A 25,494-nucleotide genomic window follows, 5' to 3' on the forward strand; every position below is an offset into this window, starting at 1 on the left:
AGAGTAAATGGTGAAGGGTGGTGGCAAGACAATTCTTTTGCTTCTTTCTTTATGCAAAAGAACAATGCCTCCAATAGCTTTCCTTTTTTTTTTTTCTTTCCTGGCACACGTGAAAAAGAACGAGAATTGCTGTATTAATATGTATGCAAACATATTTTTTCACTTGAGCCTCTGGAAAAAAAAAAAAGAAAGAAAAACTTACTGTGAAAATGCTTAGCCCGGAAGATTTACTGCTGATTGCAGATTCAGTATTGACATCTTAGCTGAAGAAAACTTCAGCTTTAACTATTAACATGGGCAATCTGGATCAGTTTTTTAAATGGGGCAAAAAGAGTTTTCAATGACTGTATTTTCAGGTGTTTATTTAGAACATAATTTTTAATAAGAAGTGTCAATTATAGAGGTATAAAAAAAATCCAGTGGCGTGTGCATATTCATTTTAATGGCCTGCATTGGACATAGAATTATAGAATGTAGGTGATCTGAATTATAAAATCAGCCTTTATGCCAGACCCACTGTTACTTAATACTTCAATATATCCTCCTCTTCTGATTTTTTGAATACAAAATGAGTTTGAAGATTGGAATCTCTCTAAATGAAATGCCCTTTTAAAGTAGTGAGATTTTCTCCAATCTACATTTTTTTTACTCTTCCAGTAGGTTAAATACAAGACTTTTAATTTTTTTTCTTGAACGTAGGTGTGTTGCTCTTATAAGCTAGGAAGGGAAAACAAAAATCCCTTCAACTTCCAAGTGGGATAATTTGATTTGTAACAATATTACTTTTTCCTATCCTTGATTATTATATAAGGTAAAATTTGACAAGTACCTACTAGCTGTAATGTCTTCTTGATAACCCATTTAGGTAAAATTAAAATCATCTCATCCTTATGTCTTTGCACCCAGTGCCTGTAATAGAAAAGGCTCAGTACTCTGGAAAACAGGACATGCTTGAGAGGGAACATCTTGTAAAGACTGTAATTTGACCTTTGACTCAACCTCCCTGAGTAAATTTTAAATATTATAGGAGAAAATAGGAAGCTTCAAAGTACAATGCTGTCTCCTTTTCCCCTTAGAACTCCAAGCCAGTCAGAAGCGATTTCAGATATTAAGCTAGAAATGTGTGTGCCTCTCCTTAGTACTTTCGCTGAGAAATAAGGTTCATCACTAGAGACAGATTTCGATATAATGTCATTCTCATCCATCTCCCAGAATATTATGCCCGTCTACCTCCATTGAAGTAATTGAATCAGGTACAGCCAGAAACATTTAATTTTTCCCCTCCCACCCTATGAAAAAATATTTATATTATTTAGTATTACAAACCTCTTAACTCTAGGGTATACTTGAATATGATGGCAATTAAGGGGGAAAAAAGCTCTGTGACAACTTTGCAGCTTTTGATTAAACCACACCAAGAGGCATGTTACAATGATAACAATGAAGCATTATGCCAATTATGTTAAATCCTGCTCTCAGCTTAAGCTCATCATGACCTGTTTTAGTGTCCTGTAATTTACCCTTTGGAATGCTTACTCTCATCAATAAAGTGTTCAACTTGCAGAGAAAAAAAAGAAAGCTACCAAAGGGAACAACCACCCCAAAATGACTTCTAGAAAACAGGTATTTCTTAACTTTTTATTGACATTGGCAAATTAAAATAGAATAAATTAACAAGTATTTTTTCAAAAAAATGTTTTGTACAAAAATACTGTCAAAATTTCCTAAAAAGCTTTCAACACAGTAGTATCTTTTCATGTACTGAATATAACTATTAGCACAGTGTCAAAAATGTTGAAGACAGAAACAAAATAAAAATCTGTGAAATGTTTGCCACTGACGACATTCCACACCCTATTATTGTCTGTACATATGGGGGAGGGGACAGCCAACTTGAAAGTGAACAGAATGACTTTTCCTGATCCAGAACGCTTGGCCCACATCTGTTTAATCTTCCAGTTTAGCACATTTTAAAAATTAGTCTGTACTCAAATGCATAGTTAAAAAAATGAAGCGAGATGGCAGAGTTTGTGCATCTGCCCTTCAAAGTTCATGCAACCAACTAATGCAATTTTTCCTTTCACTCATAAATTTGAATGCAGTTCAGTCATTTGAAACCATCTACAAAATCCACAAGATTAAGCAGTTTGCCAAGATTAATATCTAACAGTTGAGCACTGGAGAAAGTGAGGAAATAAGGAATAAAAACAAACAACAAAAAAGACCAAGTTAGCTAGATATTTCAACTACATAAGGGAGGTGAATGTCAAGGCTACAAAAACGAAACAAAAACAGAAAAAAAAAGTGGCAGCAATATTTTTTTAAACCAATTTGTACAAGTTTATAGTTTACTTTGTTTCCAAGTTCTCAAACCTTTCAAGATCTGAAAAGTGAGATACTGTGTCTAAGGGAATGTTTTTTAATTCACACCGAAGAAGTTGGGGTGGTTGATTTCTTTCGCCGGGGTTTCGATCGAGTCAGCAGCTCACTCTGCTGGGCTGCTGTTTGCACACAAAGTCCGTCATAAAATCAAACTCGTTTTGCCCCAGCCAGAGTTCAGGCAGCTCCTTGATGCGGTCCAAACCCATTTCTATCACTAAGGACATAAGCACTTCCTCGTCGATGAAATCAGTGTCTATGACATTGGGCGGCAGCATTGCAGCAGGGACGTGGGCCACAGAAGCAGGCATGTTGCTGCTGCTGCCGCCGCCGCCGCCGCCGCTAGCGCTGCCCGCGCCCGCGCCCGCGCCGGAGGTGCCGCTGGAGCCGCTGGGGGTGCTGCTGCCACCCGAGCCGCCGGGGGTGCTGCTGCCCCCATGTTTGGGGTTGCAATCTCGGAAGTGCTGGTTTGTCCCGTTCATCTGGTGGCCTGCAGCAGGGTGCAAATCCGGCATGTAGTGGTTGTGGGGGTAGGGGTGATGGTTGAAATACTGGTTGTTGAGCTTCTGCAGCTGCATGCTGGCCGGCAGGGAGCCTCCCTGGCTGGCCACCGGGGGGCCCATGAACTGGGAGTTGTTAAACCTGGCCGCGGGGGCCAGCGCGCTCGGGGGGTGCCCTCCGTTCACAGTCCCCGGCCCCATGGCGTGCCTGATGCCGGTCGTGGCATTCATGTTGCCCGCGCCGTAGTGTATGTGCTCGCCCATCAGGGCATTGAAGGCATGTTGGGGCTGCTGCTGCTGCTGGTGGTGGTGGGGGCTCGGGAACTGCCCCATGCCCATGCGGTGGGCAGGGTGGTGGTGCAGCCCGTTTGTGCCGTCGGGGAAGCGCCCGTGGTTCATGGCCATCATATGGTCTGCCATTTCCAGTCCTGCAAGGGAAAAGGGCAGACGGTAAGACCAGCGCCACACGGTAAGACCCGAGCCACATGTGTCGCCCACCACAACGCACCCCACTTTTTCATGCAACTGGCGCCTAAGGTCCCGGGCGCACGTCGGCAGCGAATCACTATCCCTAGGATCCCACTAGGAGCTTGTGCACCCGGACTCGCCACCAAGGCAGACCTGCCACCCACAGCAGAACCGGGCGCTGCACAAACAGCCCCTTCCCTTACTATCAGGGGGCGGAGGACCCAAGCCCACAACGCCTCTGCTCCCCGAAGTCGCCTAATAAAGGAAGTGCCCCGTAGCCCTGCCGCGAACTTCAGGCATTAAATCAGCCCTCCTCATCCTGTTGTTGCACATCCTGTTGTTATTCCCCAGCTCCGCCTCACGCTCTTCCTCCGGGCAAACCCAGCCCTCGGAGGACTGGGCTGGCAGGAGCCCCATCCAGCTTCACCCGGTGCGCTTACCTTCCGTCTTAGCGATTTCTGCTCCGAAGATCGAGGGCGGGATCGTCGGGTCCAGGGCCGGCTCAGAAGCACATAGAGAGGGCCTTCCCGGCGTGCAGGGTTCTCGCTGTGGCGAAGTCGGCGCTGAGGTCTTGCAACGGCAGGGGCAGAATCGGAGACGTTCCCTTTTATTTCCCCTCCGTTGCCCTCACAGCCCGGCAACTGCCAACAATGAGCTGTGTTTCTTAGGGCTTTGGCCACAGTTAATATAAGGGATTTCAGGAAGGGCGGAGCGAGAGCCTCTCAGGCGGGCGGCGAGGAAAAGCGGATTCCGGAATCTTCGGCACACTGGACCGGGTTAGGGAGCTGCGTCCCGCGGCAAGTGGCACGTGCGCAGAGGCTGCAGCCAGCCCAGGCACCGCCCCGCTGTCCCCGGACTCTGGTTTCCCCTGGGCCCGCAAACGTGAGGCCTGCCGGTTCGCCCCGGGGACGAGGAGAAAATCCTCTTTGGACTCCTAGGCTGCAGGTTGTGCCTTTCCAGAGAGGAGCGGGGAAAACTCAGCACCCCCCAGTACTGCCGGATCCTTCCACCGCGACCTCTTCCACCCCGCTCAACTAGCGATCTGGGCTGTCTTCCACGGGAAAGGGAGGTTCGCACCCCTGCTGTTCTTTAGTGACCTTCTGCCTCCCTAGTTTCGCAAAAGCGTCCCTGGGCTGAGAAGAATGGCTGTGTTTTCTCGAGTGGGTTTTAAAGCCCCGGACAAATAATACCCCTTCCCCCGAACGCGCTTTCCCAGGCTGTGCCTTTGTGTAATTATAGGAGCAGTGGGTAAACTGATCTAGAAATTTGGCGTGTGGGTGCATTCCCCCCACCCCCACTCCTTTCAAGGACAGGAGCTGGGGGCGGGGAGCGACAGTGGCTGCAGGTGGACCAAAGCGCGCTCACGGGCCCGCCGCCTCCACTCTTGCGCTTGGGGAATCCGGTCCGCGCTTTCGGACCCACCCACCGCTCCCGGGTACGTGTGCTTTAGCTAAGTTTGCTTTGCAGCTCTTGGTAGCTTTGGCATCCGAGCTGAGGCGTCTCTGCTCTGTAAACAAACTCAGCGATCCTCGTCCCCAAATCCACCTTTTTGCACATACACAGTTTCTTGCTTCTGCTGTTGCCCTTGATCCAGGAGGTGGGGGTGTGTGCAAACTTGCACAGCCTCCCTCCGGGCTGTGTTTGACGGTTTGGGGTTGATTTAGAAGCGAACGGGTTTGTAATTAAGAAATTCGAGGGCTGAGTAAGTCTGCCGTTGCTGGAAAAGGAAAACAAATAGATAAAATGGTAATCGCTCTGTAAATAAAGTCGTTCTGGAGGTGGACACGTAGCTGCACGTCCCGTATGGCACCATGCACACACACTGCTGAGACTCTTCCTTTCCAGGGAAATTGTTCGGTGGGGCAATAGGCGATAATAATAACCGTGTTTCCCATAAGAGGCACAACTATCCAGGTCGTCCATTTGGCTCATTGACTTGCAAATAAAAGCCATAACGTGGGTCTGGGCAACTACCCGGGTCGGAGCGCTTTCTTGCTTTCTAACAGGGGGAAGCCCGGTTGTTTTCCCATCACCGTGCTGAAGCTGCTCCAAGCTTTTATGTTGCTCTTTATGTAGTAAAAAGCGAATTTAGCGCTCCGAATGGGGACTTATGTTCAGAGTTGTTTCTTCATAACTGGATAGCCATTGAAGACTTCCTGCTGCCAAGAGCGAGTTCCCCGCCCTTCCCCCGCTTTTTTCTCCCTTCTTGTTCACAAGAGTTTTAGGCTCTATGTCTTGAGGACTGGAAATTCTGATACGTTTTCCCTTTCAGGAATTTGCACATGAGACCGAAAGTTGTTTATTTTCATCTATCCATCATATATATATATATACCCTTCCATATATATATATATATATACATATATATTCCTCTCATTCCTTTTCCAAGCCCTCCAGCATGGATAACAGTGTATGCAATAAATTTTAAACCTCAAAAATATATTCTTTTTGGAGACTTGTGGACGAAACACAGTTCATTGTTAGTTGTGACAATCTATTCTGTCCACTCACCACCTTTAACCATAAGTCATAGACTTGAAGTCACAGAATCAGATTCTTGGAAGAGACCTGAAGGTGCCACTTCCTATCAAAAAATAGTCTCCTAAACATTATTAGTCACTCCAGACTCAAAAATTTCGATACATGATTTACTACCCTTTTCTCATCCAGCACTGTCTTACAGTACAAGGACCAGTTCTTGGATGTCTTCTCTAAATTCCTCTTGCGATCATTAAAGAATGGTGCAGCTCCATCCAGCTCCTGTGGTTCCATATAATATTGGGAAATGCCTCGAGGGGTCACCGCCCTATCCTCCACCCCTTAACAGGGGAAAAAATTAGTTCTGGGACCTGCTGGTTAGACCATGGCATGCTTTGTTCATTTGTTCATCCACCCGATGAATGTTTCCCAAGGACCAGGCACTTTTTCTAGTGCCTGGAGAGACAACTCATGGTCTAAATGAGGAGATGAACAAACAGGCCTTGGACACTGTGATAAATACCACAACAGCATTCAGTACAAGGACTGCTGGGAGCACATAGGCAGGACACCTAACCTGGTCTGCGGGGCCTTGGGAAGGCTTCCCAGTGAAGGTGGTGGCTAAATTGAAGCCTGAGGATGAGCAGAAGTTACCACGCTCCAGGAGGGGGCAGAGATGAGATAAGCAAGATTGGAGAGGTAAACTCTCCACAGGATCTAAGGCTGGATCCTGTGGGCTTTGGTCATCAACTGAGAAATCCGGATAGTATCTTGAAGACAATAAGAAGCAGGTTAAGGCTTGTGAACCTGTGAGGTGGTCAAATTTTTGTTTTAGAGAGATCAGGATAATACTGTTGAGAACAGATTGAGAAACTAAGACTGGGAACAGGGAGACCAGTTAGGGCGCGGTTATAGTTATTGAGGGGTTTATACTGTGACCCTGGATATGGCAGTGGTCTATGTATGACCCTTACATGGATTGATGGTTGTATTAGTTTTCTAGAGCTTCCATAACAAAGTACCACCATGACCTTTGTTTATGCCACTCAGAAATGTATTTTCACACAGTTCTGGAGGCTGGAAGTCCAAGATTAAGGTGTTGGCAGGGTTGGTTCTGAAGACTGTGAGGGGAAATCTGTTCTATACCTCTCTCCTACATTTTGTGGTTTGCTAGTCATCTTTGGTGTCCCTTGGCTTATGTGTGCATCACTCCAGTCTCTGCCTTTGTCTTCACATGGTGTTCTTCCTTGTCTTTCTGTTCTTTTCTTTTCTCTTTCCCTCTATTCTCTTTTTCTCTCTTTTTCTTCCCTCCCTCTCTTACTTCATCCCTCCTTCCCTCCACCAGTCATATTGTATTAGAGCCTGTCTTAATGAATTTTAACTCGATTACCTCTGCAAAGAGTCTGTCTCCAAACAGGTCACATTCTGATGAATTGGGGGTTAGGATTCCAACATCTTTTTTGGAGGGACACAATTCAACCCATTAACAGTGGTGCAGAAACTGACTAACAGAGGACCCTGTCACTATGGAGGAGAGGTGCTCCCTGGAGCTCTCTTCCCAGCTATGCTGCCGGCCCACTCTCTCACTTCTTCATGTCTCTGCTCAGATAGGTGACACCTCAGTGAGGTCTTCCTGACTACCCTACTCACAAAACAATATTTTTCTCTGTTTTTTTTACCCTGTTTTATTTTTCCTCTTTGCACTTTTCTCCACATGACATGTTGCATATTGAATTTTCACTGTCTTCCCTACTGAAATGGCAGCTCCAGGAGAGCAGGGGCCTTATTCATTCAGTGTCTACACAAGTCCTTGTATGCTAGTCTTTTATTAATTAGATTAATGAGGGAATCAATGAATGGAATATAGCAGAGATATCAAGGGAAACCTAAAGGAACGGCTTATAGGGGAGTCAGGGAAGATTTTTCTGGAGAAGGTTACTTTCAAGGCTGGCAGAAGAAAAATGTAGTGGAAAGGATTACAGCAGCTTCCTACTGTTTGCATGGTGGCCTGTCACATACCTGGGCAAAACTGTGATCTCTTTGGGAAGATGGCTCCCCCGGGGTCCAGATTGTCGGCGGCTGGGTTATGAAGGAAAGTCCCTATTGGTGGACCCGGGGTGTCCGCCTGGGGCCTGCGGGCTGCATGAGGCCAGGATGGCTGTGAATGCTGCCCAACACAAAATCATAAATTTCCTTAAAACCTCTTTTTGCTCATCAGCTTTTGTTCGAGTTTGTGTATGTAAGGTGCGGCCCAAGACAACTCTTCTTTCAGTGTGGCCCAGAGATACCAAAAGGTTGGACCCTCCTGGAATGCTGGATTGAAACAGAGCTTTGAGAGGTAAGCCTCCAGCTTCAGCTAACTCCTGGGTTGAGGAAAGGCTGAGGGAAAGGCCCAGCTTCAAAAAAGTCCTTAAGAGTTTATACATAGATTTAAACTCAGGTGGGGAGGTGTGGGGTGGGGAGGTGTCAGGTGGGGAGTGTCTAATTCTGAGTTTCTTGCTTGGCTTAGATGGCCTCGCCTAATCCTCCCCCAGACAAGTAGGGAGGACTTTTATTCCTTCAGAAAGGAGAATTTTGAGACTCAGAGAGTTTAACCCACAAATCAAAAAAACAAACATGGCCACTCTCTTAGAGGGATTAGTTACAATGGGAGAGAATCGAACAGCCAAAGAGAGACATCAGTTGGGCCCCTTCTCCTCTTTCCCTCCTTCCCACACCTTGGCTCGAAGTCTTAGCTGGTGAGAAAAACACTGCTGCCGCTTTGCTCCGCAGTTCACTCCGCCATCATAGTGAGGCAGGTCCTCTGCCTGAGCCTGAGGTGTGACAACGGTCCTTATTTCTGCCTTTCTCCTCTTACTTCCTAGTCTCCCTCATCTATGGGGTGTGTGCTGGAAAGTCCTCATATTTTACTGCTCTGTAGAATAATCCAGGGTAGGAAATGTTGGCAGATCCATAGTTCCTGATCCAGAAACTGTGGGTGGTTTTAGGGCCTGGGTGATAACATGGTTAATAAAGCAACTGGAAGCCGTGTATGTAACCTTGCATTATCTGCAAGTTTGAATAAATGATGACTTACCGGTATGTGTTTATGTCAAAATGATATATACATATCTGTTTTAAGCCTGTGAGTTTGGTTCTAATTAATAAAATACAAATTCACTTGAAATTTTTACTAAACTCATAACAGTGATTTCTGTTTTTATGTGTTTTCTCATTTGGTGGAAATGTAGCCATTACCGTGTGTGTGTGTGTGTGTGTGTGTGTGTGTGTGTGTGTGTGGTGGGGGTCAGTGAAATGTGTTTTTTAAAAGGCAGTCTTTATACTTGATGAAGTTGCTATTGTTTCACCTGAGACACTGGTTGAAGGAAAGATTCTAGGGCAGTGTCCCTGAAACTCCTGATTCAGCATGTGGGGAGTAGAGCCTGAGGTTCTACGTATTTTTTAAAAAAGCCTCCCAGATGGTTCTGATGTTTAGCTGGGTTTGCAAACCACCAATCTAATCCACAGGTAGATGAAAATGGGGGTTATTCTCCTGGGAGTCGGGGGCATAGCAAGAGCCTGGTCCATGCTCATAAAGGCCTGTTCCCTGGGTGGCTGCCTTCCCCCAGTCCCAGGGCTGGAATTTTGCCCTTCTTTGAAGGTCCAGCTCAGGTGACATCTGCTTTTCATACCTTCCCTGGTTCCCCAGATGGAAAGAATTCTGGCCTCCTTGGTGCTCCCAGGACATTTTGCCTAGATCTTCCTTTATGCCTTATTCTAGCCCAACTTATGGGAGTTTGTGCCTCCTACAACCTTCACCATAAATGGCAGAGGTTCCTTGGTGAGCCCCACGGGGCGGCACAATGTCATGTACAAGTAGCTTGTATTAGTCTGCTGGGCTGCTGTAACAAAATACTGCAGAAGGGGTGGCTCAAACAACGGACATTTATTTTCTCATGGTTATAGAGGCTAGAAGTCCAAGATCAAGGTGTCCGCAGGAGGGGTTTCTTTGGAGACCTCTCTCCTTGGTGGGCAGATGGCTGTCTTCCTGCTGTGCCCTCACATGGCTTTTCCTATTTCTTCAGTGCCGAAGCCCCCAGGAATCTCTTTGTGACCCCTCCTCCTGGACTCATTTTAATTAAATCACCATGATGTCCAAATACAGTAACATTCTGAGACACTGAGGGGTTAGAGTTTCAACATATGAATTTTGAGGAACAGTTTAGCTTGTGACATGCCTCATGTACCGATTCTTTTATCTGCGGTTCTACTTTCTGCAGTTTCAGTTACCTGTGGTCAACTGTGGTCCAAAAACTTTGCATAGAAGACTGCAGAAATAAACAATTTATTAGTTTTAAAGTTTGTGTCATTCTGAATAGCATGATGAAACCTAATGACGTCCTGTTTAGAGGTGACTCACTCCTTTGTCCAGTGTCCCCACGCTGCATACACTCCCCCTTTTAGTCATTTGGTAGCTGGCTGGATATCACAGTACTTGGGTTTAAGTCCCCCTCATTTGACTCAGGAATGGCCCCAAAGCCAAGAATAGTAATGCTGGAAATTTGGATATGCCAAAGAGAATCTGTAAAGGATTTACTTTTATTGAAAAGATGAAAATTCTCAACTTAATAAAGAAAGAAGAAAAATCGTATGCTGAAGTAGCTAAGATCTATGGTAAGAATACATCTTCTACCCATGAAATTGTGAAGAAGGAAAAAGAAATTTGTCTTTTGCTTTTGCACCTCAGACTGCAAAGTTATGGTCACAGTGGGTGATAAGTGCTTAGTTAACGTGGGAAGGCATTAGATTTGTGAGTGGAAGACAGGAACAGAACATGTTTCCATCGAAGGCAGCACGTTGTGTCAGAAAGCGCTGAGCCTGTGTGAAGACTTCAGAAAGTGATCCCCTGAAACCAAGGATACTAACCTATTTACTGCAAGTAACGGATATTTATACAGATTCAGGAATAGGTTTGGACTGAAAAATATAAAGATTACTGAGTCTGCCAATGAAGGAGCTGCTGCCACATTTCCAGCAGAGTTGAAGAAGTTGATTAAGGAGAGAGGGTACCATCCAAAGCAAGTCTTCAATTGTGATGAAACTGGGCTTTTCTGGAAGAAGATGCCCAATAGAACTTAAATTCATAAAGGTGCAAAGGAGGCATCAGGGTATAAAACATGGAGGGCAGATGGTTTCTGTTACTATGCGGCAGTGCTGCAGGACCAGATAAAACCAGGCACATGGACAGAGCATAGGGCCCACGTGATAACTAAAACAAAAGCAAGAATTATCTGTCCATGTTCTGGCAACAAGGTCAGATAGCCATCTTGTTTCTCTTTTTTCCTTTTCCATGAAATTGTTTTCGTGTTTAACGGTTGTGGCATTTTGTTGGATGCACGTCCTCACATACCTCCCCATCTGATATGTGGACATTATCTTTTTTAACTGAAATTCTTTCCTTGGTCCTTCAGAGAAAAACTTCTTGGCATGTTATCAAGATTTGTTCTATCCACAGGGGGAGAAATGGAAAAAAATATTCCTTCTTCACATGAAGAGTTGTTTTTTATTTTTGCTAAAATATTTTTTGGAGAATTTCTGATGTTGTTCCTTCTCAGGATTTTTCCTCTTTATCATTGTCATAGCATTTTGTCTTCCCCTATTATGATTAGGAAAATATATTCAGACAGTCATTTGTTGATAAAATGGTTCCCCATTTCATCACAAGAAGGGTGAGTACAGTACAATTAATTATTTTGAGAGAGATCACATTTGCATACCTGTTATTACAGTATGCTTTGTATATTATTATTAGTTATTGTTAATCTCTTACATTGCCTAATTTATAAGTTAAACTATATCATAGATATGAATGTATAGGAAAAAAACATTCTGTGATTTCATGCATTTACTGGGGGTCTTGGAACACATCCCCTGAGGACTGAGGGGACTACAATAATTGACATTTTATTAGTCTACAGCTTTAACAGTAAACCGGCCAGCATTCACATTGGTTCTGAAGCTGGATGAGGTATGTTGGAAGGCAGAAGAAAAATTCAGTGACCTTAACTAATTAGAGAAATGCTCCATCAAAAACAGGATTATATTCAATAGGAAAACTTCAAAGTCCCCATGAGGACAATAGGAAATTACATGGGTATTGGATGGGAAATTATTGGCCAGATATAACAAGTCCAGCCAAAAAAAAAAAAAAAATTATGGGTCAAACTGAGCTATTACTGGTTGAATAGGAGGCAGCAATGGAATGCTGTCATTAAAAAAGAAACAAATTGTAGTGTATTAGGAGTGAGAATATCGCATGATAGAGCTGAAGTAATCCTTTTGCTACACTTGGCTCTTCTCAGAGATTGTGGTTGTGTGTAACTTTACATTTTAATAAAGTGTTACAGAAACTAAAGAAGGTTCATTTTTAAAAAGGAAATATATTTTAAGGGGATGGGAAATGGGAATTATAATGGCTATTTAATCTGGAGAAGAAAAGGCTGGCAGGTGACTTAATACATATGTTCTGCTGTACACATAGGGAAACTAATATGGTGGATCCTTTCCAGATGTTTTCCTTTTCCACTGAGACAAAGAAAAAAGGAAAGCATTTTTAAAAAGAGGGCTTTAGATCAGTGGTTTTCAAATTGTGTGCTGCAGACTTTGAGTGTTCTCGGCTTCACTTTTACGTGCTTTATATATTAAGGATTTCTTGTTTGAATTTATTTTAAAACCTTGTTCTTATGTTAAACAGTCATGAAAACTAAAGCTTTTGGTAATACAGAAATCATAGAATTCTAATTCTGGGTGGGACTTTAAAAGAGTCTTATCTAAATTCCCTGATTTTCTAGATGAGAAATCTGAGGTCCTGAGAGGTTTAGTGACTTACTCATAAAGGACTTCCTAAACATCAGAATTTGAAAACATCAGAGCAGATTATCAGAGGGAACCAAGTCATTTTGAAGACTTCAGTGAAATAGGATAGAGATGTGTTGAATGGTTTAGATCAGGATTTCTCAAGTGACAGTCTGTGTTATAGGTGAGGCGGTTGTATAAGGCAGTAACAATATCTGTATCAATTTCTACTTGTTAAAAAGTGAGAAATAAAATCATTTATAAGTATTTTTACAGTTCAAAATGGAAGTTTGATAGTTTCTGAGTGCATGTTGAGTGAGTTTACTAAACTGATCAGACATTTAACAACATTCTATGAATAGACACTTTACTCAGTTACTCTCTTGCTAAATACCTTTGTGAGAGGGGTGGTTTTTTGTTTGTTTGTTTGTTTGTTTTTTATTGTTTTACAGTGTTCCGGTGTTTGAATTCTCATTCACATAGGGATTTTTTTTTTTAAGCTAGAAGACAAATGGTCCTGAATAAAATAGATCAATGAGAAATGTAATAGTGGTTATTATTTTGCAAATGACTTATTAGGCTGCTCACTCCATCCACAGGTTGCATTCATATAAAGAAAATTCTTATATAGCACAAATACGTAAGTCTCTCTATAAATTACTATAATAATATATTTAATTTATATAATAATTTATATTTATATATAATAATTGTGGAGGTATGTTTATAAATAATTTCCTGAAACTATTTCTCTTATCTCATTAGTTACAAACAAAACACAAAAATTATTTTTAAAACACCCAGTTGGTTTTTAAGTACAAAATGCAAGATCTATGAACATCAAGAAATTAAAGTGTTTTGTGTCGATTTCTGATATGTAGTTATATCCAGCCTCTGTTTACATATGCATTTAATACAAAGTCTGAAGAGAATATATTGGAAATTTTCAATTTGTCAACAGGTGATGCTTTTCCTTAATAATTTATTTAAGAAAAGTCATACAATATAAGTTCATTATATAAGAAAAAAGAATTTGTTTTTATATTTTTGTGTAATGAATGTTATTAAAGATTGGGTTAAAATAAACTCCACAAAACAAACTTTAATCATATGTTTATTTAACATTTTTTGTGACTTCCCTTTTTATGTGCCATACAAAATATTTAAAAACAGCTCTGACTCATGTGGCTCCATTGGTTGGATGACGTCCCGCAAAGGGAAAGGTCACTGGTTCAATTCCCAGTCAGGGCACGGGCCTACCTTTTGGGTTTGGTCCCAGGTCAAGGCGTGTAGGAGAGGCAACCAATCAATGTTATCAATGTTTCTCATAGTGATGTTTTCTCTCCCTCTCTTCCTCCCTCCCCTTTCCTCCCTTTAAAAATCAAACAAAACAAAAACAAAAACAAAAACCCCGAAATGCCACAGTATTTCATGAAATAATAGTGAAATGGACTCAGAGGACAGAAATATTTGAAAATGCTGATTTTTTTTTGTTATTGTTGTTGTATTACAGTTGTCCCAATTTTCCCCTGTTGTTCTCCCCTGCCCACCTCTCCCCAGTCAATCCTCACCCTGTTGTCTATGTCCGTGGGTCATTTATACTTGTTCTTTAACGAGGCCCTTCCCCTTCTTTTCTCCTTTATTTCCCTCCCTTCTAGTCCCTGTCAGTTTGTTCCTTGTTTCCATGCTTCTGGTTCTATTTTGCTCATTTGTTTTTTTTTTTGTTCATTAGGTTTCTGGTATAGGTGAGATCGTATGGTATTTGCCTTTTGCTGCCTCACTTATTTCACTCAGAATAACACTCTCCAGTTCCATCCATGCTGTCTGTTGGGAAGGGTAGGAGTTCCTTCTTTTCTTCTGCTGTGTAGTATTCCACTGTGTACATGTATCATAGTTTTTTGATCCACTCATTTACTAATGGGCACTTAGGCTGTTTTCAGCACTTGGCTATTATAAATAACACTGCTATGAACATAGGGAAAAATGCTGGTTTAAATCAGTGTTTCTCAAGAGTAATATGTAGACCCATTTCAAAAGAAAAAATTCTCCAAGGCCCCAAATGCATACTTTAATTATTTTTATTTTATTTCTTAAGTATGTAAAATAGAAAACGATTTCTGACATTTTTATATGTATAGCACCTATACAACAGTAATACTAAAACATATTTACCTGGTAAATAAAAAATAAAACTGCAGAACCAATAAAAATGGAAATTAACAACATTTACATAAGAGTTTTGTGAAAATTAAATCATCCCTTTCCGTGTGAATTTAGCAACAAGAATGACAGCATACTTTTTTCCTACTAAATTCAGTCTATTGATGCTATAGCTTGCCATACAATGAAATTCTCTATTTGAACCACTGAGGAAACTTGCAGACAGTGTACCATGACTTCATTTGCTTCTCAACATGCTGTGAACATATTATATATTAAAGCTATCTCTGCTTTTTCTTAATAGTTTTTACCATTTAAAGTAATGTGGCTTGGCACAACCACGGTTGTTGTAATCATAAATCCAAATACTTAAAGATGGTCATTTGGATGAGTTAGGATGTGCTTGTAATAATTTGTTGAAAATTACAACAAAGTGAAAACATGGAAATGAAAGAGTTCTTGAAGAAAAAGAAACCCAAAGAATTATTTAAGGACTATGCAGGGTCCATGAACTCCCTTTGAATAAAAACTGGTTTTGGGGGCATCTGGTCTTTATTATTATAAATACTTTGGATCATAATTTTTTATTATAATAAATAATTTGGACCAATGGCTGAGGCAAGAGAAGGAATGGAGAGTTTGAACTACTGGGAAGTCTGAATGTTAGCCCATTCTTTTTAAAAATACAGGGTTCTTTCCTACATCAGATAGATGTATGACCCCCAAAGTTGTCTGCAAGTTCAATCTTTACTTGTTGGTTCTCTAATTTCCTCTGCCATTCATTCAAATGCCTGTGTAATAATAACTAGATAAGAGTGATATGTACTGAAGTGCCAATTATTTGTATTTTGAATGTTGTTTTCTGGAGTGCTTCTAAGTGCTTCAGTTTTTTTTAAGTGTCTTAAACAATCTTGTTTACACCACTAATTTTTAGTGAGTAGGGGTATCTAAGTTAATTGGACATGCAGCTCAGCTTCTGGAATCAGTATGTAGGGGAACCAGAGAGACACCCTCAAAAGTCTGAGGTAAAATTATGTTCTGGGAGTGAAATAAAAGAGCATAAACATGTGTAAGATAAGATCAGTATCTTTAGCAGGCTTCTTAAGTCTCCTGAGAGTTAGAGTAACTTGAGAGTTAGTAGCCATAAGCCTTCCAGACACTAGAAGGGCATATCTCCTGTTGTAAATTAATAAACTCCTCTTTATCAGTCTCTTGTTGTCTGATGATGTGGGGGGCAGTTCAGCTCTGGATAGATCGACCAACCAAGCTGAAAACCAGGCCTTGGTCTGTGGTGGCATCAAAGATAAGACGTAGGTGCTCTGACTGATCCTTTTGCCTCCCTCCCTTTCTGTTGTTTCTGTGCTGCACCACGGTGGGTCTGTTGAAATAATTTGAAATTTGGAATCATCAGAATCCTACTTACTGATTTCTTATAATATCTTGCCATTCTATGAAAAGTGACTGTAATGTTGCTTGAGACAAGGTTAGGCCCCTGTATTATTGCCCCTATTATATATAATGCCTGTGAGATTCCTTCATAGTCCTCCTCACAATGCGTAGTTCCACATTATGTTGTGACTCATCTACTACTGTCCTCAGGACGGCAGAGGCCACACTTCTATTTTATCTCCACGGCACAGCATTGTATCAGTGCAAAACAGTGCCTGACTCCGAGCTGGCGATCGTGAAGCTAACAGTTGTAATTTCTGTCACACTTGCAGTTAAGCAATTGAGATCTAATTTTAAGCCTCCTTTAAAAAAAAAAATGAAAATGTTTTCCAATCATCTGGTTTGCCACTTTGTGGGCCCTCGGCAACTTTTCTCTGTTAATGGCTAATCTATGTGAAATATTTTGGAAAGATCATTTATAAAATTAATTACTGTCTGTTTTCAAGTCTTTTTAGTTCTTCCTCCTTTTGTCACCTTCTCAAGATTCCAAATTTTCCCCAGTAATTTAAACTCTTTCTCTAGGCCACAGTTGCCTATATTTTTGTTTGTTGTTTGTTCATTTCTTTTCTGTATTTTGTTTCGACTCGGTGGATCCTTCATCATATATCATCAGGAGGAAGAGAATTCTGAAAAAAAAATCAGTTCTCTACCTAGAGGCCGGGGCTCATCATCCCCATTTCTTTCCACATTTATGAGGATTTTATAGGCGTGGATCCCGCAGAAGATGAACCCACATGCAATGTGTTCATGTGTTCCCACATTATCTGGTGCCCTAGTAGAGCATAACAATTTTTTAAAAAAATATTAATAAATTAATTAAAAACTTTGAAATTTCTAAATACTTTATATTATAATAAATTTGATGGTAAAAATGAGGAAAGAAATCAATTTTAAAAATACACTCATGTTGAAACCAAATAAGCCAATCAAACTGAGTAAAAGCCAAGGAATATTAATTTAGATCTAAGTTCCAGTGCATCACAACACCAAGAAGCTGTCCTTTTTATGATCTTTGTTGTTGGAAAAGGAGGTGGAAGAAGCTAATACAGACATTAAAAAAAAAAAAAAGTCCAGAGTTCAATGGGCTGGATGAATTCTGCTATCTGAAATCTTAGGTGATTAGATAAAGATGCAAGATCAGAATTCACGAAATGAACTCATTCAGTCAGCTCTAAAAGAGAATAGTTTTCCTATATGTCCCTCCCTTTCTCTCACTGCCACCACCACACACTCCTCCAGACTGGGGACCATACTTGTTTTCCTTTGTGTCCTAACACCTGTGAATTCATAACATGGTTTACAAACCTATTCCCTTTTGCTATACTTGGCTAATAGGGGGTTATTAGATCAGGGGAGAAGAGATTTTGATAAACAAAATTATTCTCAGGAATAAAAATAGTCTCAGTAAAAGATCAGAAACTGTTTTTATCTTTTTAAATATAGACTTAACATTAGATGGAAGGCAGAAGTGATATTCTGATATAGTAGTTTTAATAAACAGAAAACTGGGTTGATTTGTTTTACAAAACTCTTTAGAAAAATAATTTTTGTTACTAAGTATGCTTAGATATTACAGGAGTTACTGAGTTTGCTTAGACATTATAGAAGTTCACTGCTGTTGGTACGAGTCTGTGCCCTGATTAGTTATTCTTTGACCAGGCTCCTGAAAGTGAAAGAGCCTAGGCAGCTAGAGCTAGGAAGTCTTCAGTTATTTTTAAACTCATCAAGTTACAAACATCATCAAAAATCTTTCCCTAATTGTCCACTGATGGACAAATGGATTCAAATAAGTGTGTGTGTATGTGTATAAAATAGAATATTACTCAGCCATTAAAATGAACGAAATCTTACCATTTGTGATAACATGGATGGACCTTGAAAGAATTCTGCTCAGTGAAATAAATCAGATAGAGACAGACAAATACTCTACAATCTTACTTATATATGGAATCCAAAAAAAAAAAAAAAAAAAAGAAAAGAAAAAGCAAAACAACGTAAAGTGAAAAAATAAAACTCATATATACAGAAAACAGATTGGTGGTTGCCAGAGACAAGGATTGGGGGTGGTGGAGGGTGGGTAAAACGGGTAAAGATGGTCAAAAGGTGCAAATTTCCAGTTATAAAATAAGTGAGTCGTGGGATGCAACGCACAGCAGGGTGACTCTAGTTAATGATACTGCTCTTTAAATTTGGAAGTTGATAAGAGAGGAGATCTTACAAGTTCTCATCGAAGAAAAAATTGTAACTGTGTAGTGATGGATGTTAACTAGACTTAGTGTGGTGATCATGTGTAACATATACAAATATAAAATCATTATGTCATATATGTCAATTTTATCTCAACAAAAACTTCGAGGAGTTTATCTAATAGTTGGTGCACAAAGTGTGACAATAAATTAATGGGAAGGACTTCATAAGCCACATGCAAAAATGTGCCCTGTCCTAAGCATACCATGAATACTGATGATAGAGTTTTTGAAGTAGACTCAAAATAATCATGGAATAATAATAAATTGCAGATGGGGAGGGCCCATAAAAGCCATCTGATTTAGAGATGACAGGAAATTTGAGTGAAATGTCTTGCCTAAGGACACAGAGGGAACCAAAAAAGAATTACACAACATAACCTATGTGAAGCGCCTTGTGGTGTTCATGGCCTGATTCATATGCCTCGCTGACAAGCCTGAAGGGATCAACTGTGCACCAGCTGGTCCTAGAGAAAACCTGTATGTGGCTGAAGACTTCTGTCATTGCTACCAGGAGAATATCAGGGTTATTAGTTCTCTGGAATCTCTGGAAGCCAAGTCCCTATCAGAACTTGAGCTGAGGCATATGTGTGGGTCCAGCATGTGGGTGACCAGAAGTGTACTTGGAGGCAGAGGAAAGATCAGGAACCCCCTATTCAGAGAAAGATGCAGGACCAGTTCACTGAAAACATCTTGATGTTATGCTCTCAGATGACTGCATGAGGACTGTTTATGATAGCCCTCAGCACTGGTTTGAATTCTGGGGGCCAAACATGGTGCTCCATTAGGTGGAAATCAGGTTCATAACTGAAATACTTGGAGGCAAAGTTACAATTCTGACTTAGGTGAAGACTACTCAGTGGACAAATAAAATCTGAAAAAGAAAAGTTCCTAATATGGAGTTTACTGACAAGTTAACTGGGCATTTCTCTTAACCTAATGGTGTCCCTTATCAGTGCCATAGAGACCATTTGGTCACCTTTCTTTACACAACCCTGTTTATTACAAGGTTCTTTTAACATAGAAGTCTGGTAAGGCATCACTGGCATTTTGAAGTGTAAATAGACACAGGGTTCACCCTCTGAAAGTGAATGAAACTGGGAATAACCACACATAATGTATGAGATTAGCTGTCTAGAGAAATAACTCAAGGGATTGTCTATACTTGTTTGGCTGCAGTGAACCGGCATTACCATTTCGAATCGAAGTGCAGGCTACAGGTCTCAGAGAGCCGCGCTAATGAAAACTGAGCAACAAAACCTCACTGGAAAAGCCACAAAGCAACACAAATGATTAGAATCAACTATGAAAGCTGAAGTCTAATGAGTCGTTCAGAGAAAGAGGTGTCAACTCAAGGCAGATAGTCAGCATGGAATCTAATGAGCAAGAAATTTGCTCTGTTTATCTGTCCTGGACAGAGAAGACTCAGGTTTTGGCGCCTTGAGAAGTGTCCCCTCCTGTGTGAGAGAGTTTGCTCAGTGGCTTTACTGCGACCCCTGTCAGCCAACTCCCCTGATCAGTCTTCGCCCAACTCTGATGCATGTCCACCAAGGAAATTTCTGTTAAATAATTCAACGTGTGAGCATCCGGATAGGGTAATAGAAGCAAAAGACATTCTGCTGGGTAGACATGAGTATTTTAGTCACTGAAGAAGCATCTCTCTTTTCCATTAAAAAATAGTAAGTCTAGGTATGAATATAAATTTTATCTTAATTTTGGTTAGGACATGTCAGTCTCCAGAAACTGCTAAGCACTTCAAAACTGACTTTTTGTACCTGAAAGAATCATATTCTACAGTACGGTCACCCCCACTCATGTCTTGCCACCTGGTGACCAACTGGAGCCCCGTTAGGGCGTAGAGAGACAGCCCATTCTCTGGGAAGACCTCGCCTTTGCTTCTTGTGTCCTTACTGTTAGGTTATCTCACACCCAGTAGATTTTATCAGAAATACCTGCAGCATTAGCCACCGCACTAGTAATGCTCTACTGGAAGCTCTGAGGCGCCTTCCAGTCAGCCAAGGCAGTGGGGTAAACTTCCCAGGGCCTTTTCAATGCTTCTGGAGCCTGGAGGCCAGAAGGTTGCTCAGGCTATTTAAAATCTTCAGCTGGTTTCACTTTTGACTTAAATTATTTCAACTAGAAATGGTAACAATGGGAGAACCTTAGGCTGATCAGAAACTCTAGTTGGCAATGATATACTATTGATTTAATAGCAAGAAAGTTAGTATTAACTTTTCCTATTGGCTAGGGCACTCCCTTTTCCCTCCCCCCGCCCGCCATAGGCCCTAAGGAAGAAAAATTAATAAAAGAGCTTTTTGGTGATGGCTTTTGCTGTCCTCAACTGACATGCTGCATTCTCCTTCCTAGACCACACTGGGCCTACTGATTTAGAAAAAGAAAAAAAGAGTATGCCTTTGAGAGAGAAAGAGAGGAAGGAGACTAGCTGAGTGCCTGTTACGTGCCATAGAGCGTACCATTTGCTTCCGTATGTTGTCTTATTTAATTTCAACATCAACTCTGTTAAAAAGAAGGTGTTTTATCTGAGACTTAGGCGACTGGACTGAAGTCGTGCAGCTGCCAAGTGGGAAAGCTGGGGTTTCGGTGGAAGCCGGCCTGACGCCGCAGTTGAAAGGCTTTCTGTGATTGCTTATGACCTTTAAAAGACAGTGGGGTGGGACGGGACTCAAGACCAAAGTTAAGTTTTGCAAGGCAAAACTCCACAATCCAGGAAAACTACCAAAAGTCTTTAGCCTTTCATCCCTCTTTCTCTGCTTTGAGGAAAGGACACAATAATCAGCATCACCCTGGATGGAAAGGAGGACATTCCCCTCCTTCCTCCTACCCTCCACCTTCCAACTACGAAAGAACAGCTTTTCACAGATACACTAAGACAGAAAAACCTTAACACAGGAACGCACAAGAAAAGATAAACATCGAAAGAAGGACAATAGATAATGGTATCAGTAAACCCTGGGGGAAGCAGATTTTTTCAGAGCTTCCTGGTAGTCAAGGCAAGAGGAGAAATGTTTTCTGTGTTACCCGTCATGTAGGGAAAGGCTACTAGTTCATTAGAAAATACGAGCTTTGTTGTTGCGTTAGTCTTAGCCCTGAAAGGAATTTATCCTCTGAGTTATCCTAAAAGATATATTGAATGACAGAAGTGAGAAAATATTAGAAAATAGTTTTATTTAAAAAAATTTAGCTAAGACAATATTTTTGTCTACTGTAGATGTCTCTTTGACAGACAGCTTTGGTAGATAAGTGATTTTTTATGTTCTGGTTGTTGAGTCAGTATGGCACAATAACTTTTGATATGTTGATCAAAGAAAATCTTCTCTTGAGAGTCCTGAATAACCTTCTACTCTGGTATTGCTCAGAATATTTTTCCTATAAGCTTTTAAGTGTGCATCTCTTTATTCCTGTCTTGCCACATTTTAGATAGAAAATTCTGATGAAGAAGGACTATGCTGGCTCATTGTGCTTTGCATAACACACACATGAACACACACACACACACACACACACACACACCACCACTACCGCCAGTATTCAGCACCTAAAGCATCTTTACACAGGAATTAGATTTCCATAATATTATACTTACAAAAAAACCTACGATCGATATCAGTCATGCAATTTTTGAATTTTTTTTAATGAAACCGTATCTCTTACCTCTGACCTGTGACCCACTGATGGATTCGTTTCTCTCCTTAGTAAAGCTCTTATTTATAATTTTAGATTGAACCATTCATGAGTATTTCTTTACTTTGTTTCTTGTTGCACATGTCAGAAATTGAAATTTTCTACAGCATATTTAATTTGGGCTTGAATAATTCATTTCTTCTTTGTCACATATATTAGAATCATGACAATTTTTACTTATTTTTCCAGTTTTTTTCCTATTAATAACAGTTCTTTAGTTGTATTACTACCCATACTTTCATTGAGGAAAGTTTCTGCACCCATCAATTTCGTGTACTTCTGACATTATACAGTTATATACATTTTTTTGGGTGTGTAAAGTAAGATTTACTAAAGTTTGCAGGAAGACCAAGGGGTGGGACTATATTGGAACTGCACAACAAATTTATAGCCGCTTTCTAATACATTTTGTATGACTATGATGAAGCAACTGATGCCAACACATTATAAAGAAGTAAAATTATAGAAAAATTAACTTTCCATTATAGAAAAATAACTTTCATTGAAAAACTACAAAAATTTTTTAAAAAAATGAAACAAAAATTGCCAGTTTTCCTCAGTGGACACTTTAGGATTTTTTCTTCTAGTACTTTTCAGAAGGATTTTCCAAGGACTCCAGAGGAGGTGGGAATGAACATACATGACTCTCTCCAGCAGCACTGTCTGCAAAGCCCTGTACCTTGAACTTTCACTTGATTGGAATTGCTCTGTGGGTTTCTTCTAATTCCCTGGGTTGTGGGCAGCTGCCTTCATACAAGCCAGTAAGATGAATCCAACACCAAATTATCACATCTGGGTGGTCTCCGGTGTGGGAAAGAGCCTCAGCTGTTAGTTAAAAGGCTGTGAAAAAACCATTTGGGCAAAACATACTGTCTCCCAATATGGCACTTTGCTTTCTGATGTAAGTGTCCTTTCCTCCTCTCTGACTTTCTCATTTCCCTACCCACTTGCCTAAGAACTTTTATTCATAGCTACTGGGGCTTTCCCTTCCCAGGTATCTATCCAAGTCAATTTTTTTCTAAACGGTCCATGCTTTTTAGAGGAAGGGGAATGCTGATGAATGAGTATTCCTGGTGGGCAGTATTCATTTTGCTCATCCCTTCAACATTCCCTACTTTGGCCATCTCCTTTCCCTGGTTTACACCTCACAAGTTTCCTATCTTCCTTGGCGGCCTAGTGTTAGCTTGAAGTCAGAGATTCCTGGCCGAAGGCAGTTTGCAATATGTACTTTTCTCAAAGCACAGCTGCTGGGGGTAGAGACCCAACTGTGCAGGCCCTGCCCAGTTGGTGTTCTTGCCTGGCCTGAAGAATTGTTTTCTACCAATCCCTAGGTGGGGACTGGGAAACTAGTATTCAAGATGCTTGTGCATATCAAATACGACTTCCTAGAGGCTCCTCCTAAGCTGATTCTGCATTTCAAAGAGGGTTTATTTATCCATTAGTTATATCCGTACATTTAAGGCAAAGAGGCTTTTTACAGGTGTGGAACTCTTTAGAAAGGACTTTCTATACATTCCCCCCCCTGTTGAGCTGACAAAGAAATTCCTGCATTGGTTACTGTGCTATTTCAAAAGATGCTTTGTTGCTCTAAGGAGAAAAATAAACACTTTATTTTAGAAAGAAATGTTTTCGCAGAATATGTAGACCTAATGTGAGTGATTGAAACTAAGGCTTTTCTTCCCTTAGCAGATTCACCTTGGCAATTACAGTTATATCTGTTATCATGTAGTGACACTAAGCCTGTTTAGTGCCATTGCCAGTATCCTAGCTGGCCCTATGCCTGCAGCCTCCCATTTCTGCAATCCATCCTACACACTGCAGCTAACGTGATCTTTCTAACAGAAAAATCATATCATGTTACTCCTTTCCCACTTAAAATATTTCAGGGACCCACAAAAGGCACCGCCACTCTTTTAGTATGGCAGGGAGACCCCCCGAGGCCCTGGGGCCTGGTACCCTGCCCACCTTCACTCCTCCACAGTCAGTGTGCTTTCTAGGAGCAGTAGAGGGCCAACACATGTCAGAACTAGTTACTGAGTGCCAGTGTTTCATAGTGCGCTGTGATCCTCTTAATGACTCCGAGAAGTAGCTGTCCCCATTTTACAAATGGGAAAATAGAGGCTTAGAGGAGTGAAGTAACTTTTGGGAAGTGTTCAGCTTCTCAAAGGGAGAACCTAGTGTCCCTCCCAGGTGGTCTGAGGTCAAAGTGTGTGGGTTTAACCAGTATTCTACGCTGCTGCTTCTGCTGAACTGCTGGTTGTTTCTGATGTATAACCTTTCATGTCCTGTTTCCACTTCCTGGAAAGGTCTATTTCATTTGTTCAACTGGCTGGCTCCTTCTCCACTGTAATGTCTTGGCTCAGTTTTTAACTTCTCTGGAAGTCTTCCCAGGATCCCCAAGGCAGCGTTAGGAAATGACATCTCTGCAGCCATAGCTTTAAATTAGTGTGTGCGGTTAGCCCTCATGAAGTTGGGGAGGACACTATACAGCTCTACTGCCCTGACTAGACTGTGAGCTTTTTGAGGGCAAGAGAGTTTATCTTTGTGTTCCTAAGGTCTACTTCAGTGCCCAACACGTGGCTAGTTGGTCCTCAATAAATTCTTGTCATAGGGAATGAATGTGAGAGCGAGTGGATGAGAATTGGGGGAATATGATTCACACAAGGTTTGCTTATTCTTAACCAGCCTTTGAAAGTCCATCCTTTGGTGCAAAAACTTCCTGTCAAAGGTTTCTACCCCCTTCACAGTCCTTGAGGACTGTAATGGATTGCTTGAGCTATTTTTAATATTTCAAAAAAGGTAAGAGAAACCATTACATTAATTGGAGGTAAGTCCGTATAGGCTAAATTGTCAAGTTTCTTTGCTTTTGGCTAAAATTGTATCAATATGATGTGGTAACAGAGGTTTTCCCCTAATAATCAGAAACTACGATAGGCAGAAAAGGCTATGTGAGATTGAGAAAACAGTAAGACAATAAATTATCTGTTACTTCAGTACTGCTTGTTTAGGGAAAGAAACTTTTCAAAGATTGGAATCCTAGGGGGAAACTCCTAATGAGAGTAATCTCTCAGCCCTGGCCAGGTGGTTTAGTTGGTTGAAACATTGTCCTGGACACCAAAAGGCTGTGGGTTTAATTCTCAGTCAGGGCACACACCTAGGCTGCATGCTCAGTCGCCGGCTGGGGCATGCATGGGAGCCAACTGTTGGATGTTTCTCTCTCACATTGATGTTTCTCTCTCTTTCTCTGAAATCAATAAAAAAAATCTTCAGGTGAGGAT

The 25,494-nt window shown here is 41.2% G+C and overlaps 1 protein-coding gene across 1 annotated transcript; it reads right to left on the reverse strand.

The window, feature by feature from the left end:
- Positions 1-1,450: 1,450 nt before the first annotated feature.
- Positions 1,451-4,005, reverse strand: CITED2 (Cbp/p300 interacting transactivator with Glu/Asp rich carboxy-terminal domain 2). The gene is made up of 2 exons (XM_054568961.1): positions 3,788-4,005; positions 1,451-3,307 (listed from the first exon to the last, which is right to left on the reverse strand). The coding sequence occupies exon 2, from the start codon at positions 3,297-3,299 to the stop codon at positions 2,478-2,480; it is 822 nt and encodes a 273-aa protein (XP_054424936.1). The 5' UTR covers positions 3,300-3,307; positions 3,788-4,005; the 3' UTR covers positions 1,451-2,477.
- Between the last annotated feature and the right edge of the window lie 21,489 nt (positions 4,006-25,494).

The sequence above is a fragment of the Pteronotus mesoamericanus genome, unplaced genomic scaffold, assembly GCF_021234165.1.
Source record: "Pteronotus mesoamericanus isolate MK-2021 breed Mesoamerican mustached bat unplaced genomic scaffold, CSHL_Meso_final contig_20, whole genome shotgun sequence".
NCBI classification, from domain to species: Eukaryota; Metazoa; Chordata; class Mammalia; order Chiroptera; family Mormoopidae; genus Pteronotus; species Pteronotus mesoamericanus.